Below are 19,995 nucleotides of genomic sequence, written 5' to 3' on the forward strand. Positions count from 1 at the left end.
AGGTAAAAAGCACCAAGTTAATGTTTTAGCTAAATCCAGAAGTCACTTTTTTAAACCTATTGTAAAAAATTTTACTATTACACCAACAGTACCCCTGGCAGTAGGTCAAAGAACTTTTGAACTTGTTGTTGCTTCTAATGAAGAAACAAGATCTGAAATGTAAATGGGCTCTTGAAGCTACTATGTATGGATTGTCAAACATTGCTTCTGCTAATATGAGCCAATTATTTACTAGTATGTTTCCAGATAGTAAAGTTACGCAAGGACTAACATTAGGAAGAACCAAATCCAAAGATGCAAAACTATTGAGTCTGACTGAAAATATTCAGTCAGACTCAATAGTTTTGCATCGCATTATAAGAGATCATATAAGTTCTCAAAAGGTTCAAGCTGACACTATAAACATCACAAATGCATTAATGTTATCAGTTAAATCAGCCAGACAACAGTTCCAAATGAGTTTAGCAGAGAAAATTAATTCAAAGAAAGAATGTGAATCAAACCACCAAAGAGCAATCTTAATTAGAAGAAATTGAAGAAGAAGAAAAAAAAAAAGAATTTACTTGTAACAGCATGTTGTATATTAAACAAAGGTTTTATTCAATCTGTTGAACATGCTGACAAAAATAAGGATTTAACAATGCTTAAAAAAGCAACTGCTTTAAAAACCAAATGTGACGAAGCAGAAAAAGGATCAATGGAGTTAGTTTCAGTTTTAGAACTATTAATTGCAACGAAGAAACTTATTGATAAAGTTTCTTACTTAAAACTGTTTTTTGTGTTCAATTTTAGAATTGATAAAAAATATTTGCATTGTTTCATTGTATTTAGTACATTTAGAATCTATTTAAATTATTTATTTATATATAAAGATATTTATATATATATATATATATATATATATATATATATATATATATATATATATATATATATATATATATATATATATATATATTTATAGACATATATATATATATATTTTTATCAATATATATAAATATATATGTATATGTATATTTATATTTTTATCAATATATATAAATATATATATGTTTATATATATATATATATATATATATATATATATATATATATATATACATATATATATATATGTATATATATATATGTATAAATATATATATATTTATGTATATATATATATAACTACAAAATTGATAATAAACAATATAATGGAAAAAGGTATGCCAAGCAAAAAAAAACAATAATTGAATTTTTGAAATTTGAAAAAAGATTTATTTCTTTTAAATAAATATATAAATAATAAAAAAGCACTAGAGGCCTTTCACTATTTTCATCAGTAACATAGCACTACTGATGAAAATAGTGAAAGGCCTCTAGTGCTTTTTTATTATTTATATATTTATTTAAAAGAAATAAATCTTTTTTCAAATTTCAAAAATTCAATTATTGTTTTTTTTGCTTGGCATACCTTTTTCCATTATATATATATATGTATATATATATATATGTATATATATATATATATATATATATATATATATATATATATATATATATATATATATATATATATATGTATATATATATATGTATATATATATATATATTTATGTATATATATATATATATATATATATATATATATATATATATATAATTAATTAATTAGTAAAAAACACTTATCTAACTTTTATCTTCTACTCGGAGTTTCACCATTGCTGGATCATCAGGAAGAGTTACTAAATCTCAAAAAAAATTCAATTTATAGAAAAAAATATTTTACAGGAAGTTATAAATTATTATAAAAAATTTTTAATTACTATATTTTTTTGTTAACGGGAAGTTACAGAAAGTAATTATGAAATAATTTTCTTTGGAATGGGGATAGTTTAATTTGGTCATTTGTTTTTATAATTTTTTAAGAGGTATTTATTTTCGTGCCTACATTTAGAAATTAATTCAGATTTTTTATTTAATAAATTTTCTTGATTCAAATGAGTAATTATTTCAAATTTTTCTTGCAAACATAGCATACATTTTTTGGAAATGTTATTATAGGCAGGGGCAGATTTTAGAATAGACCATTGTAAATTAAAATTTTTATTTTTTTCTTTTAAATCCCAAATATATTTTGACAGCATAGTCTCTTTTGAATATTTTTTGTGTTTAAACGATTGTTTGTGGTTGGCATAACGTTTTTTCCATTCCCCCTCGGTTAAGCCAATATATTGTTTATCAGGGTTGTTTTGTGAGGAAACAATGCACTTGTAAATTACATTTTTCGAAAGGCATTTTCCATTTAGAGGGCAATCTATTTTTTGTTTACAATTACAATAATCAGTGTTTTTTTCTTTTATATGTTCATTTTTATTAATTAACGCGTAGTTGTGGCCTTTTATAATTCTTTCTAAATTTTTTGTACAACTATAACTTACTTTAATGGTATTTCTGTTAAAAATCTTATGTAATTTATTAGAGGGAGGAAAATGTTTGTCTACTAATTTTAGAAAAATTTTACCAATATTTGTTGAAACATTTTTGCTGTACGGGGGGTTGAACCAAATTATGTTTCTATTTCTATTACGCTTTTTTGCAATTTTCTTTTCAAATTTTAGTTCGAAATTTTGAAAGCCACTTTTTTTAAGGGCATCTTCATAAACGCGTTTAGAGGAGTTAAAAATATTTTCATTAGAAGAGTTTTGGTTTAGCCTATTGTTAATTGAAATTGGAATTTGTTTTATAATTTGAGGGGGATGGTTCGAATTTACATTAATATACAATAATTCGTCATTAGGTTTTTTGTAGGGCTTATAGGAACTTTCTGAGAGGTTAAATGTGACATCAAGAAAATCAACTATTTTTAAGTTTATATTTATTTCAATTAGGAAGCCAATATTTTTAAAAACTTTAATAATATCTTTTCTAATTTTATCGAGTTGTGGCCCTGTTTTTTTATGCATTATTATTAAACCGTCGTCGCGATAAAGACCTAATTGATTAATTTGGATTATTTTAGCAAGGGTATTTAAAATATATAAACCTACAAATTCGCAAATTTCTGCTCCGTCGTAACTTCCCATTGTTACATCAAAGCATTCGTGCGTGGTTTTTTTCTTCCACGTTTCCTTATCAAAATAGAGTAAATTTTTTCTGCAGTGCTTAATTATACGGATAGTGTCCTCAGTAATTTCTAAATGGGATTTTCCAAATTCTATTGTTTTATCTAAAATTTCTGCTGTAATTGAGGGGTAAAAATCAATAATATCAAATTGTATAAATGTGCATTCATTTTTATTGTTAATTTTAGAAAACCAATCTATAACATCAGTGGTATTTTTCCACTGATGTAAACCTAATTTTTTCCGAATAGAGTTATTAATTTTGTCTAGTTTTATTTTACTAACGTGCCCTAGTTCACTTTTTGAAGGTACTAGTAGCCTACAAGGGAGTTTATTTTGAAAATTTGGTTTGTGATCTTTTAGCGAAACAAACGCTTGCGCTGGTGCAACTGATTCAATTCTCGCATCTAAATTAATATTTTTGGCGATGTTTTGAGCTTCTAAATTAATGGCGTTTTCCAAGTTTTTTGGTGCTTTTGTATAATTATTAGAAATATTATCGCGCAGTATTTTTTGATGAGTTTCTGGGGTAATTTGGTAAATGTTACTTGTTTTGTCAGCAAAAACTAAAATATTAGGGTTCAATTTTATATTATTAATGTCTAATTTTAATTGTTTTTGGAATTCATTATTTATGTTTTGGAATTTTATAGTTTTAATTAAGTGTAATAAATCATTTTCAAAATTTTCCAGGTCAGAAATAAATGTTTCGCTAAAAGATCACAAACCAAATTTTCAAAATAAACTCCCTTGTAGGCTACTAGTACCTTCAAAAAGTGAACTAGGGCACGTTAGTAAAATAAAACTAGACAAAATTAATAACTCTATTCGGAAAAAATTAGGTTTACATCAGTGGAAAAATACCACTGATGTTATAGATTGGTTTTCTAAAATTAACAATAAAAATGAATGCACATTTATACAATTTGATATTATTGATTTTTACCCCTCAATTACAGCAGAAATTTTAGATAAAACAATAGAATTTGGAAAATCCCATTTAGAAATTACTGAGGACACTATCCGTATAATTAAGCACTGCAGAAAAAATTTACTCTATTTTGATAAGGAAACGTGGAAGAAAAAAACCACGCACGAATGCTTTGATGTAACAATGGGAAGTTACGACGGAGCAGAAATTTGCGAATTTGTAGGTTTATATATTTTAAATACCCTTGCTAAAATAATCCAAATTAATCAATTAGGTCTTTATCGCGACGACGGTTTAATAATAATGCATAAAAAAACAGGGCCACAACTCGATAAAATTAGAAAAGATATTATTAAAGTTTTTAAAAATATTGGCTTCCTAATTGAAATAAATATAAACTTAAAAATAGTTGATTTTCTTGATGTCACATTTAACCTCTCAGAAAGTTCCTATAAGCCCTACAAAAAACCTAATGACGAATTATTGTATATTAATGTAAATTCGAACCATCCCCCTCAAATTATAAAACAAATTCCAATTTCAATTAACAATAGGCTAAACCAAAACTCTTCTAATGAAAATATTTTTAACTCCTCTAAACGCGTTTATGAAGATGCCCTTAAAAAAAGTGGCTTTCAAAATTTCGAACTAAAATTTGAAAAGAAAATTGCAAAAAAGCGTAATAGAAATAGAAACATAATTTGGTTCAACCCCCCGTACAGCAAAAATGTTTCAACAAATATTGGTAAAATTTTTCTAAAATTAGTAGACAAACATTTTCCTCCCTCTAATAAATTACATAAGATTTTTAACAGAAATACCATTAAAGTAAGTTATAGTTGTACAAAAAATTTAGAAAGAATTATAAAAGGCCACAACTACGCGTTAATTAATAAAAATGAACATATAAAAGAAAAAAACACTGATTATTGTAATTGTAAACAAAAAATAGATTGCCCTCTAAATGGAAAATGCCTTTCGAAAAATGTAATTTACAAGTGCATTGTTTCCTCACAAAACAACCCTGATAAACAATATATTGGCTTAACCGAGGGGGAATGGAAAAAACGTTATGCCAACCACAAACAATCGTTTAAACACAAAAAATATTCAAAAGAGACTATGCTGTCAAAATATATTTGGGATTTAAAAGAAAAAAAATAAAAATTTTAATTTACAATGGTCTATTCTAAAATCTGCCCCTGCCTATAATAACATTTCCAAAAAATGTATGCTATGTTTGCAAGAAAAATTTGAAATAATTACTCATTTGAATCAAGAAAATTTATTAAATAAAAAATCTGAATTAATTTCTAAATGTAGGCACGAAAATAAATACCTCTTAAAAAATTATAAAAACAAATGACCAAATTAAACTATCCCCATTCCAAAGAAAATTATTTCATAATTACTTTCTGTAACTTCCCGTTAACAAAAAAATATAGTAATTAAAAATTTTTTATAATAATTTATAACTTCCTGTAAAATATTTTTTTCTATAAATTGAATTTTTTTTGAGATTTAGTAACTCTTCCTGATGATCCAGCAATGGTGAAACTCCGAGTAGAAGATAAAAGTTAGATAAGTGTTTTTTACTAATTAATTAATTATTGCTCTGTTCTTTAAGAACATTGAGCACTCTATTTGTAAAATACACTAACATAATTTACATATATATATATATATATATATATATATATATATATATATATATATATATATATATATATATAGCTGTATGTCTACCTTAATTCCGAGGGCTGTATGTATATATATACATATATATGTATATATACATATATATGTATATATATGTGAATATATTTAAGTATATATGTATATATAAATATATGTATAGTATTAATACAATTGTATGTTTGGTTGTTTCAGAAACGTGGTTCACTAAAAGGAGTGGTCATTTCAGGAGTAAGTTTTATTTCAAAAAAAGATTTATTGAATTTATTGTCATTAAAATATTTTGTAATAAAATAGTTGTCATTTAAATAAAAAAAGCAACCTTAAGTTGGATCTGTGTTGGTTTTCAATCAGTTAATAGCTTAATGATTTTGTATTTTTTTATTTTGTAACTTTGTATTTTTAGTAAATTTTAAAATTTAACAACCTACTTAAAGTTTGAAAATTAAAACTTTTAACATTTCAAAGTTATCAATGTCAGATATTAGGCGATCAGCAAGCTGCATTAGTTGGACAGAAATGCTTTTCTGGTGGAGAGGCTAAAAACACGTAAATATTTTGTTAGATTATATTATATATAATTATATTAATTAATTATATGTAATATAGTATATATGCTATTTCGATTAAGATATTTGTATATTAGATTAAATATTTTAAATATTTTATTAGTTTTAAATATTTAGATTATTAGCAGTGATATACACTACACAAAATTTTTGAAAAATAAAAACAACATAAAAAATGCAAAACATTTTCTGGTTCTACTAATTTTAGTGAGTCAAGTTTTTTCTGATCTACAAGTTTCAACCTGAGTGCTTGGCAAGTGTTACATGTAAATTTGAAAATTCTCTAAGCTTTATTTATTTCATTGTAAATTAAGTTTTAAAAGCTTGTTTCAAAAACTTATGATGTTTTTAAAATATTTGTCACCATTCATAATTAATTTTAAAATAGTTTTATTACATCGCAAAGTTTGTGGTTTTGATCACGTTACAATCTTAAAATTTTTATGTTTGTTTAAACAAATTTTTTATTATTTACATATCTGTTCAAAATGTCAACAATCGAGGAGAGAAAACACACAAAAGAAGTATAGTTCTTTTGTGTACATACATACATACATCTTTAATGCTTGTATGTCTCTATACCAAGTTACTAAGTATCAAGTTTTTTAAGTTACCTTCTGCCATCTTTTAAGTTACCTTTTGCCTTTAAATATGCTATTAAGCAATCTACCTATACACCAACTACCATATAATTATGGCATTCTTTGATATTACTTTGTAGCTGATCACAACTAGAGATAATAAATTCAAACCTGTTAAATCACACTTTGCATGTTTTTGAGGATGAGATGTTATGTAAAGGAAAGAAGTAGGTTTGTAATTTAAATACAGCAATGTAATTCTTACTCCAATAAGTTGCTAGTATTTGTAAGTCAGCAGGTTTCAGTGATTACTTGATTTCTTAGGCAAATGTAAAAGTCTGTGCAATAGTAAGACTTTTTATCAATCAAAAAGAAATTTCTGATAGCCACCAAAAATGATTTTGAAAATATGATAGAGCAATTGTTTGACATCAGTACAAAAGATTTTGAGAACAAGTTGAGTCAGAACAAATCAAAGCCTAATGATACCTCATTGTACAAGATCTTCTTAGATAATCACAGCTATTAGATCTATTATTAAAATAATATTTTAAAGATTATTATTTAAAAGACCTATTGAAATAATTTATCTACTTAATAATTATTTTTCCTTAAACATTCATTTTTTTTCTACTTAATCAATGCTTATTTTTTATAAATAAAAAAAAAACATTTTTATACAATTTCTTTTTAAGCTTATATCTCATTAAGTGTTTTTAACAACTTTTGATCCAAAACTAACAGAAATACGATTTTATCTGCTCAAAATAACAGAAGTATGAACATATCTGCTGAAACTAACAAGAGTATGACCATATCTGCTAAAATTGACACAGCTTGAATTAAGGTTTCAGAGGAAGGCGAATAGATACAAGAGGAAAGAAGAATAAATTATAATTCTTCAAAGAAAAAAAAGGAGATAATCAGAGGTGGTCTCATTGCACCACCGTTACAACGTTACAAGCATATGCTTGTAACAAGTATAAAATCAAATTTATATTTAACAAGCAATTTTTTAGCAAATAAGCAGATAGCTCTCACATAACTGAAAGCTCTTGTAAAAAGCTGTTTAGAGGAGCTGCTCACATGACTCGCCATGTTCGTTTTAGGAAAGTTTTTTTCCACTCTTGCACTCATTTACTTCGCCGGGGCCTGTATATAAATATACATATATATATATATATATATATATATATATATATATATATATATATATATATATATATATATATATATATATATACATATATATATATACATATATATATATACATATATGTATATATATATATATATATATATATATATATATATATATATATATATATATATATATATATATAATCAATATATGCATTTATAATCACATTCAATTATATTAATACTATGATTATGAATATTGTAGACATATTAAAAATATTTGACATTCTGCAAAACATTAAAACTAAGAAATTAAAGAGTTTTCACTACTATTAATCTGGCACCTGTCACAATGCAAGGTTTATATTTTATACCGTTTACTTTCTAATGATCACTAGGGTTAAGTATCTGACTCGTATAAAAAAAAGTATGGTTTGAAGGATAGCATTTATCGTAGCTACTATATATTGCAGTAAAGCAGATCATGTCATTCTTATTGATTTAGATGCATTCAAAGTTGCAGAAACAAATAAAATGGGATAATGATTTTGGAATCTTTTTTTTGTTGTTATTAAGACTCTTTTGTTAATTATTTGGCAGTGCCGGCATCAAACTTCTGACCTCTAAGCCAGAATTGTAACCACTCCACCATGGCTGGTGAACCTAAAATTTCCAATTCCTGATTTTTTTGTAACAGCTCTTTTTGCTGCTGTCTCCAACATTAGTAGATAAAATAACTTACTTAAAATTACAGAGGAGAGTTTTTATCACAAACACTAAATCTGTTCAAGATTCTTCAAATAATTTCTTAACATTCGATTTATTAAAGTTTTTTATTCAGGTAGTTTGTGTAAAAAATATGCAAAAAACTTTAGTGTAAAATATGCAGAAAAAAGTTTAATTGAAAACTTTGTTCTCAGTTCACACAATCAGAATGAAACACAGTGAGAATGAAACATAGAACATTCTTTCAGTAATGATTAAAACAGGTTTTAACAAACTTAAATTTTTATAATTAACACTGTTTCATCAATTAAGACTCATCAGAAATGCTTTCTGATGAGTCTTTATTGATGAAACACAGTGTTAAATGAAAATAATTATGGTTAAGTAATTTTCTACTACTTTTATACATATATATACATATATATACATATATATATATATATATATATATATATATATATATATATATATATATATATATATATATATATATATATATATATATATGTATGTATATATATATATATATATACATATATATACATATATATACATATATATATATATATATATATATACATATATATACATATATATACATATATATATATATATATACATATATATATATGTATACATTTATTTATACATATATATATCTTGCTTACATATATATATATATATATATATATATATATATATATATATATATCTTGCTTACATATATATATATATATATATATATATATATATATATATATATATATATATATATATATATATATACATATATATACATATATATATATACATATATATATATACATATATATATATATATATATACATATATATATATGTATACATTTATTTATACATATATATATCTTGCTTTACAAGCGAGAGGTTCCGAGTTCGATCCCCACCACATCCTTGGTAGTACCGTGCTCAACTTGTTTCTCCACGCAGCGGCCTCGTCAAGATTTGTGTTTCGGAGTTATAGAGTTGAGAGAGGGTTATAACCACTATTAAGTAGCCTCCTCATCTGTAGTGGCCTTCTCGGCCTTGAGGAGGTGAATAATAAAAAAAATCTGTGTGTGTATAACAGTTCCAATCATTCTAATATTTTTTTATGTTTTTATTTGTTATAGCTATGGAACTGGTAACTTTCTTCTTTATAATACAAGCAAGGTAAGTAAAGTGCAAGCAAGGTATTTAGTTTAAAATTTATATTTTATCTTTAATATTATGTTTAATTTTATTTTATTTAATAATTATATTCATATTTTTAAAGTACATAAAATATTATATATTTTATGTACTTTAAAAATAATTGTTTTGTTGTTTGTTAACATAGTTACTACATGATTTAATGTTCAATAACTAAAACTACATGGTCATTATAAATATAATTTTCAGGTACCTGTATTTTCAGAACATGGATTGTTGTCAACAGTTGCATATCAATTTGGACCTGATGAGCCACCTACTTTTGCTTTAGAAGTAATTTTTAATTAGTGGATTAGTGAATTGATTTGTAAATATTTTAATTGTTTTACCAAATTTAACAAAATTTGTAAAAACCTTGAAGTTTACAAAAACTTTGTGTTAGTGTTAACTTACTGCTGTATTTTTTTTGAAAATTGAACAAAATCAGTTTATAGAAATCTTTTACACATTAAATGTTTTTAAACTTTCAGATTTTTTCTGGATATTTCTTAAAAATGTTTTATGGATTTTTTACGGAGATTTTTTGGAAAAAATTTACCATATTTTTAAAACATGGGGATAGTTGCTGACATTAAATTTCTTTTTTTTTAATTTAAACAATATTTTGTCTAATTGAAGTGTTGTTGTTATTGTTATTGTTGTTGTGCTAAAGAATTCATAAATGTTTTCAAAACTAAAAATGTGCTATCTGAAATATAATAGCTTTTATTTCACTTAAAAATTGTGTAATTTATCTAACATTTAGCTAAAATTGTTACTTAATAACACAAGTTTTTACTTACAGTTTGCCTTAACAAATAACCAGGATGCAGAGTCCCAAACAGAGGTTTGAAAGTTACAAAATTTCTTCCTGGTTTTTGGTACCTAGGAGCTCTAAAAATGTAAAGACTACTTTTAGATAAGAGAAAAAAAAGGAATTTTAGTTTAAAAGAACAATCAGTTTTGAGCAATGAGTCATTGGGGGAAATGACTCTAAGATAAAATATAATAGGTTTATTAAATCTCAAATCCTTTTAGGACTCCACATCCTTGCAAGTAGCAATTTTATCTATTGTTAAGATGACAACTGTAAGTATTACTTATTTACACAAGCTGTAAATAAGTAACGCTTACAGCTTGTCATCTTAAAAATAAATAAAATTGCTACTTGCAAATTCTTCAGCATTCATACTCAATACTATTTCATAATCCATTTTGGTTTATATACATTTGTTTTAATGGTTTTCTTATGCTGTTTGTTTATACTTCATTTACTCAAGAATTAAAAATTATGATTTGATTTAATAGTGTTTAACTGAATCTTTTTTTCTTGCCTGCTAGAAAATGGCATCTGTGGATCCCCCTCCCCATATATATCCATTTATTTAACCAAAAATTGAAAATTACAAATTTTTAAAATTTTACAAAATTAGGTTAGGTGTCTCTCATATAGTCAAAAACTAATCATTGGAGTGACACCTAAATAAAATAAGCAAACAAGCAAAAAAAAATTCAACAGCAATACTATTAAATAAAAGCAAGCATAAATTAAACTAACTAAAAAAAAATAATGATTAAGCTATAATAAATTAAATGGAAGGACAAAAACATATGAAAACACTCGATTAATAACAACAATAAAAATAATTAGCAACAACAGCACAAATAATAACAAACTTTATGCAAAAGAAAAGCACAAAAACTATAAAAATGAAAACAAAAATTACATAACGAAATGGCAAAAGCTATAGTGTGACGCAATTTATGGATGACCCTTAAGTTATCTTGAGTGTAAGAAGTTGACAATCAAATCTCTGAGATTTTGTTAGTTACTTACTCTCTGACAATTGTGCAAAAACGCATTGTAAACATAGATTGACCTGCTCTTGCAGCCAACCTCCAATAATTATCACATTGTCGTAATATTGCTTCTCTTTCTTTTAAGTTCTTGTAAGGACTATTGCTTTTGACATATCGAAGGCTCTTGATAAAGCCTGACATGCTTTTCTGCTCCATAAGATCACTTAATATCGTGTATCACAAAAATGCTTTGATATATTAGTATAATATTAGTATTAAAGTCTTGAAGTCCTTGAAGGCCAACACCCTTCTTTATTTCCAGTAACTTCTAGGGCTTCACAAGTCTCTATCATTGGCCATGTATTGTTTCTCACCTATATTATTAATCTTGCTGACGTCTAAAGTGGCTTTCTATTGGCTGACAATACAACTATATACTCCTGTCTTGACAAAAAGTCTATATATTTTGATCACTTAGAACAGGCCGATCTTAAATCTGATTTTTCTCTATAACAGACCCTCGATGCTTGAAAAACTTCCAATTTCTTTCCTAGCACGTCATTGTTTTGGAATTCTCTCTTCTGTCACTCATTTTCTTGCTCTCTAAAAATTTGCTTTCTTGTAACTTAAATAGTGTTTGCTTGCAACCTAGTTACCTAGTTACCCTAGTCTCTTGGGGATATGTTTATCAGCAGTTGGGGATGAGTTAGTACAAAACAAAATAAAAATTAAAAAAAAAATTAATAATTGGAGCAAAAATGATTTCTTTTTTACTTAATTTCTTAAGATCAAATTCAAGTTATGACTTTTATATAAAAGATTTTCTTGAAAATCTTCCTTTAATACTCTTTTAGTTTCATCTTTCTCTCTTTTTTTTTTCTCTATATTATGTTATATATTATATTATATATTATACTATATTTGTTTTATAATATATAATTTGTTCTTCTTTTTCCCCATTTTATTGAAGCTTTTTTAAATTTTGTATCTTAAATTTTCTTATATTTTAGTTCTAAGGCTAAGTTCAGTACGTTCGGTTTTCTTTGAAAACCAAACATACTGAACAAAGCTACACAACAAATTTATTAAATATATATATATATATATATATATATATATATATATATATATATATATATATATATTCAATTTTTTCATTCATTTTCCATTCATAAAATAAGAGTTTTTAAAAAATTAAGACAATTATGAGGGAAATAAAAAATTCCAGATTTTTTTTTGCAAAATATTTTCTGGATTTTAAAAATATGATCTGGATGATCTCTGATTATAATATATATCTACACGTATTTATATGTCAACATGTATTTATAATGTTTACACATTTATATCTAAACATATTTGTCTCTTATTTGTATTAAGTTTTATGTAAAGTTTATTTATTTGACTCACAAATAAAACTTAAAAATTTTAAAAAACAGATGTTTTATAATATAATTAGATTATTTAGTTATATTATTAGGGTTCCATAGCAATTACTGGTGCAGCTATAACATGGTTGCGTGACCAATTAGGAATCATTAAAAGTGCTAGTGAAACAGAGGCTTTAGCGTCATCAGTAAAAGATAATGGAAATGTGTACTTTGTTCCTGCATTTTCTGGTTTATTTGCTCCTTATTGGGACATGTCAGCAAGAGGGTATAATAATTTTTTTTATAATTATCAGTTATAATTATTTTAGTTTTTTAATGGTTTTTTACCAATATTTATTTTTACACTATAATATTTTTTTAGAGATGGGGGTCACATTATTTTTAGAAGTAGAGATCATATTTTTTTTAAGGGTGTGGTCATACTTTTTTTAAGTTTGGAGTCAAATTAGTTTAACAATCCTTTATTCTTTAAAAGAAATTATTGATTTTAAAATGTTTAAAAAAATTTATCATGTTAAAGTATCATATCATGTTAATTATTAGTTATTATGTTAGTTATCATGATAAAGTTATAAAAATCTTAAAAATTATTTCAGGGCAATAATCGGCATCACACAGTTTACAACTAAAGGTCACATAGTGAGAGCAGCATTAGAAGCAGTATGCTATCAAACCAAAGAGGTAAAAAATTTTGCTCTTTAAAATTATAGATCTGAAAATTTAATAATTAATTAATAAAAAAGTTCTTATATACAAAAAATAAATCACACTTATTCTCAAGTCTACACATTAACCTTGAGGAAATAAATTATCTTGTTTTATCTAAGTTGCACCATTGTTAGAAGATCATAATGAAGAATCATTAGGTCATTACATTATGTCCAGATGTAATCTTTTTTTTTTATGTAATGATCAGAAAAAAATATAAAAAAGCATAAAAACTGTTTATTAAAATGATAAGGATTTCAAAAATGAAAATTTAAGTTATATAAAAATGATTATGATGTACAAAAGTAAAAACAAAGTTCATTTTGGTTTGCCTAAATCTTTTGCAAAGTCATCTTCATTTATATTTACGTATTATATTTCTTTCATTATATTTATGTATAAACACACATGTACATATACATGTTTACACACATGTATACACACACATGTATTTATACATATGTACACAAGTTATGTATACAAACATGTATATATACATGTATAAACATGTTATGTATACACACCCATGTATATATACATGGGTGTGTATACATAACACCCATGTATATATATAGATATAGATATACGTATAGATATAGATATTGATATTGATACGATAGATATTGATATTGATATTGATATTGATATATATATATATATATATATATATATATATATATATATATATATATATATATATATATATATATATATATATATATATATATATATATATATATATATATATATATATATATATGGTGCATCAACTGCCCCCTACTTTAAAAAAAAATTTGTCTCTATTCTTAAAACTTTTTATTAGTTCTCACAAATAACTCTGCTAAATTTTTCCAAAATGTAATTGGGATTAGGGGGACCACCTCAAATCTAAGTTTTGCCACGTGGCCCTAAATGCAGAAGAAATTTTTTATTAAAAGTACATTTAAAAGAAGTCAAATCAAAAAAAAATTATTATGATTTAAAAACTTTTGTTAAAATGTACTTTTTCATTTTTAGTTAAAATATGTCATTTCTATACAGTGAAATCCAAAATAATAATTTTTTTATGAAATGATTTTTAAAAATTTTATATAATTTCGCTTATTTTGAAATCCAACATAAAATAAATTTAAAAAACTTTTTTTCTTGGCAAGTTGATGGAGAGAACCAATAAAAAGTTTTACAAGTACATATCTTTATATATGTATATATATATATATAAGTATATATATATTGCATGAATTATGTTAGTATTTCCAGTAAGAGCGCTCAATACAGCATGTTATATTATTGGTAGAGCAAATAATATAGTGAAAACTAAATTATTAAGATATATTTCAATTACATAACTAAAAGTTTCATGCAATAGCGATCATCAGATGTAACAAAAACAAAAAAGTAACAAAAACTGTAAACAAAAAATGCTATGAAGTGTGCGCTCTGATGACATTAAAGTTTTTAATTAAAAATTTATTTTTATTGCGGCACTTTGACCCAAACTTGGTTCGTTTATTAAGCAACCTTAATGGTGATGTAATAATGTGGTATTTTTCTGTTAAGCATGAATTGCAAAATTTACCACCAGGTTTGAATACCTCCACTTGATCGAGAATATTCCATTTTAGTATAGGTTTTAAACCATTATTTATACATTCCCACACAAATTTCGAAAGCTCAGTGGAGTTTGTCTTATTTTCATAAACAAAAGAGTTTTTATTTTCATACCACCTGTTTTTGAAAGGCCTCAGAACCATTAAACTGAGTTTTAGAGCTGTACCCTCATTAGAAGATAACAGGAAAAGTTGCATAGCTTCTATCAAGGAGGCACAAGCAAAAACCTATGAGAAGATTCAAGAAGATCCAGCATTATCATCCTATGCAGGAAGCAATGTAAAGCAAGTTTACATCTACGTCTAATAGATAAAGAAAGGGTTCAAGGCTGGTTAGCAGAATTATTCTGCTTACCCCTTAAGTCTTAGCATTTAAAAGCATTTGGTGATGACAATGATTGATGATGATGGCGATGAAGGTGATGATGCTGATGAAGTTGATGATAATGATTAGTGATGATGGTGATGAAGGTGATGACAATGATTGGTGATGATGGTGATGAAAAAATTGATGACTTTTGTGATGGTGATGACTTTTTACTTTTTTAATTGTTATACCAAACATTTGTTTTAAAATTTGATATACGTCTCACAGATTTAATGGTTTAAATTTTGTATGCTAAAACATTTATCTAAATAGGGTGGAAAAGCTTGAAATATGAACGATAAGCAATATAGAGACAATATGATAAAACAATTTTAAATTGAACAAATCCAAATTAAATCAATTCCTGTGTACCACAGATATGAACACATTAAATTTTTTACAAGTTACATTTTGCCTTAAAAACACAACTAACAACTCGAAAAAATTAATAGACCAGAATAAACTGATAAAGTTACATATAAAATGTTTATTTAAGTTGGGTGGGGGTAATTTTTTACTTGCATTTTTTGACTCCTAACTAATTTATATCAGTTGCATAATTATTTAAATTAATTTTATTGGTATAATATATTTATATTATGCCAATATAATTTTACATACTTGTATTACATTGTATTAATTTTGCGATCAGTCTATATTATATATTATATAGCATAAATTTATTGCAAAGTTTATGCTATTAATATAAACACATAATTTTTATTTATATGGGCTTGTATATTCTTCATATATTTTATTCCAAAGTATAAACAAGCAAGTGTTTAATGCCACCAAACTTAAGAATGATTACAACATTGAAATATTATCAAGATATACAACATAGAATCATCAAAATGTTGAAGTGTGAAAAGTCAATAAGTTAGACGATTATGTCTTTATAATTTCTTTTAAATAGATTTTGGAAGCTATGAATAAAGATTCTGGTATTCAATTAAAACAACTTATTGTTGATGGTGGGATGACAGCTAATAACTTTTTAATGCAAATGCAAGCTGATATACTTGGTATAGAAGTAGGTCAGTAGTGTTTTTTAAATATATCAGTAGCCATAGAAATAATACCAGTAACCATGAAAATAATATCATTAAGCATGGAAAAGGGAAGGGTTGTAGAGTAGGGTTTTCAAAAATCTTATGATTTTTTTTTTTCTTATACAATATTTTTGATGTTTTTTTTATTACTTGTGTTTTAAAAATATTGTTATTGATTTGTTTTACTGATGTTTTGTAAAAAGTTTTTTAATTTGTAACATTTAAGTCATTTTAACAAATCCTGCCATATTGTTATATCTGCCATATTGTTATATCTGCCATATTGTTTGTAATCGTATAATTAAAAGAATAATGATAATACTTTTAGCCAAGAAGATGATCGTAGTTTTTCTAATAAATAAAATGGATTACTAATTAATAACAGGTAACTCTCCATATTGTTTCATTGAAAAACTGATTGTCAGACAGATTTGGCAGATGGCTCCAGCTAATTGTCAATTTTTTGTTTTAGTAATCATTGAAGTAAGGTGGTTGTCAATGAAGTAAGGTGGAGTCATTGAAGTGAGGTCGAGTCATTGAAGTGAGGTGGTTGTCATTGAAGTAAGGTGGTTGTCAGAATTTGATGATTACTATTTGCATATTCTAATGATGGAGGTTCTAATGATGATGGAGATGGAGGTTCATATTGTTTATCAACATCACTTTTATGATCATATTCACTGTTATCATCATCATTTTTTATAATTTCCATTTCATCATTTTTAATATTTTTATAACATATAATATTGTAGATATGTAATACAAATAAATAAAAGAATGCATAAAACATATTTTCAATATATATATATAGATATATTATTATGCCCATAAATATTATTTTAAATTATTTTAAATACAGGAGTATTGTATATTATATTTGTATAATATATTAGCTAGTATTTGTATTAATTGAGCATTGTTTAGTTGGATTTCCAGTTAGGGTTATGTTTATAAATTTATTAGTAAAATGCATGGAAATTAAATAACTTGAAACTTTGTAACAGAAAAAGTTAAAATATCGTCTAAAACCTTTATTTTTAGCAAGAGCAATCATGCCCGAAACGACTGCACTCGGTGCAGCGATAGCTGCTGGGAAAGCCAAAGGTGTCGATTGTTGGAAGGCATCTCTCACCAAAAATAACTTTTCCCTTTTCAAACCAAAACTTGACGAGGAAGGTAAAAACAAATAGTTCTATGTTTGTTTTGAGTTTAAAAAAAAATTATATCTAACACAATTCAAATATATTTTTTAAGCTCGCAAAAATTTATATGCTAAATGGAAGGATGCAGTTAAAAGGACGTTTAGTTGGGAAGTTTAGATTATTCTTTTACATAATGAAAAAAGTTGCTTTAATTTTAATGAAATAAAAAGTATATCAATATTGAATTAATAGTTATGTCAGGGCAGGTTAAATATCGTGATCCTACCTTCTTAGAGATTGTGTCTCTGGAAGTCATGCTTTGCTTCCTAAGGAGCATATGAAACTGTATCCGATTATAGTAAATAAATTTAAAAAAAATAATTTTAAAATTAATAACTCAGGAGCTCCACTCCACTTCAAAGTTCTACTTCACTCTGAAGTTCCACTCCACTCCAAAGCTCTACTCCACACCGAAGTTCCACTCCACACCAAAGTTCCACTCTCCACCGAAGTTCTACTCCAAGCCATATCAAATAGCCATTTAAACAATTTCAACAAAATCCTTTAAAAACTAAAAAATTTTTGACTATTTTTACAGCAATTTATACAATATCTTATATAATACACATTCTAAACAATAAAAATAAAAAAGACTACAAATATGTTATGATTCAACTTGAAAAAATACAAAAAAGATTTTAAATCTAAAATACTCTTAAAAAAGTTTATTCGCATTTCATTTATTCTATTTTCACATCTGATTAAATTGACAAGCTTTTTTTATAAAAATTAAATTATTTTTAATTTTGACATCGACATGTAATTTTTGTTGCTAATATTATGTGCTAATCAATAATATAAATTGTTCTTGATGTTATGTGCGCTCTTTTAAAAGAATTTCAATATTAGGGTGATATTGTATGGCCATTAGGGTGTTAACTTTTTTGTAAATTTTTTGTATCTCCAGTTTCCTATATAAAAAATAGATGAACTTTGGTTTGAAAGTAAGTAAAGTTTTGAAAAGTCATTGGTTTTATTTACTTTTTAAAAAGTTCACCCACCATGACTCTTGATTACACGCTGGGTCCCAAATATAAAAATAAACGTAAACAGTAATTTATATATTTGGCAGTGGCTTGGCGTTTTTGTTGTCAGAAGCGCAAACGGAAATTTGGCTTAACACACAGCGATAACCATCGTATGGCTGGCTATCTAGGTCCTTTTGAGCAATCTGGAAATGTATTATTATCAGTCTGGAAATGAGATTACATTGATTATATTCAGTGATATATAGTGAATAATACATAGCGATTAATAAGGTTTGTTGATTACTTTTGACAAATTAGATTCAGTGTGCGCAAAAGATTTATCTATAAAATTATGGACATTATTATTTGCATGAGTCAGCTGTTCGGAAGACACAGTAATTTGATTGATGCAAGCCGTAAACACCATAACAAAAGGAAAAAAAACATTTAAAAAAAAAACGTTCTAATTTTTTCAATAGCGGTTTCTCTGCGACAAGACTTGATGGTCATCTTTGAATATCCGCGTTCTTTATATTTATTTTTATTCTTTATTTCTCAACGATATTTTGACTTGATAACTTTTCTTTTTTTATATGATTTGTATCTGTATCATAAATATTGTAATAAACAACAACAACAACAAAAAGTATTAGTTGATTTTTTTTTCTTCAAAAGTATGTCAACCTGGCTCTCAAAAGAAACAGATTTTTATAGTGGTTTCGAAATTCCTGATATTTTCTATTGAAACTTTTTTTTAAAAAAATATTTTATAAAAAAAATATTAAAATAGTCTCAAAACAAGCACGTTTTCTTCGCGGGAAATACAAATATGGACGCATTATGCTATGAAAAGTTTGCAAACATAAAAAACTTTTTCAATTTACTATTTGAATCTGTGATTGACAATATTTTAACAAACAGTTCCCTAAATACTAAATT

General features: G+C 25.3%; 1 protein-coding gene across 1 annotated transcript in view; it reads left to right on the top strand.

Annotated features, from left to right (window-relative positions):
- LOC100210850 (glycerol kinase 3) overlaps window positions 1-18,273 on the top strand; it is a 42,897-nt gene extending 24,624 nt beyond the window's left edge. Inside the window, exons 8-16 of the mRNA XM_065815028.1 lie at window positions 5,929-5,964; window positions 6,215-6,282; window positions 9,901-9,940; window positions 10,169-10,252; window positions 13,239-13,414; window positions 13,746-13,830; window positions 16,751-16,871; window positions 17,928-18,062; window positions 18,141-18,273. Coding sequence (XP_065671100.1) covers window positions 5,929-5,964; window positions 6,215-6,282; window positions 9,901-9,940; window positions 10,169-10,252; window positions 13,239-13,414; window positions 13,746-13,830; window positions 16,751-16,871; window positions 17,928-18,062; window positions 18,141-18,205 — 810 coding nt within the window. The 3' untranslated portion in view covers window positions 18,206-18,273. The remainder of the gene's footprint in view (window positions 1-5,928; window positions 5,965-6,214; window positions 6,283-9,900; window positions 9,941-10,168; window positions 10,253-13,238; window positions 13,415-13,745; window positions 13,831-16,750; window positions 16,872-17,927; window positions 18,063-18,140) is intronic.
- Window positions 18,274-19,995: the final 1,722 nt, after the last annotated feature.

Source organism: Hydra vulgaris, chromosome 13 (assembly GCF_038396675.1).
Source record: "Hydra vulgaris chromosome 13, alternate assembly HydraT2T_AEP".
Lineage (NCBI taxonomy): Eukaryota > Metazoa > Cnidaria > Hydrozoa > Anthoathecata > Hydridae > Hydra > Hydra vulgaris.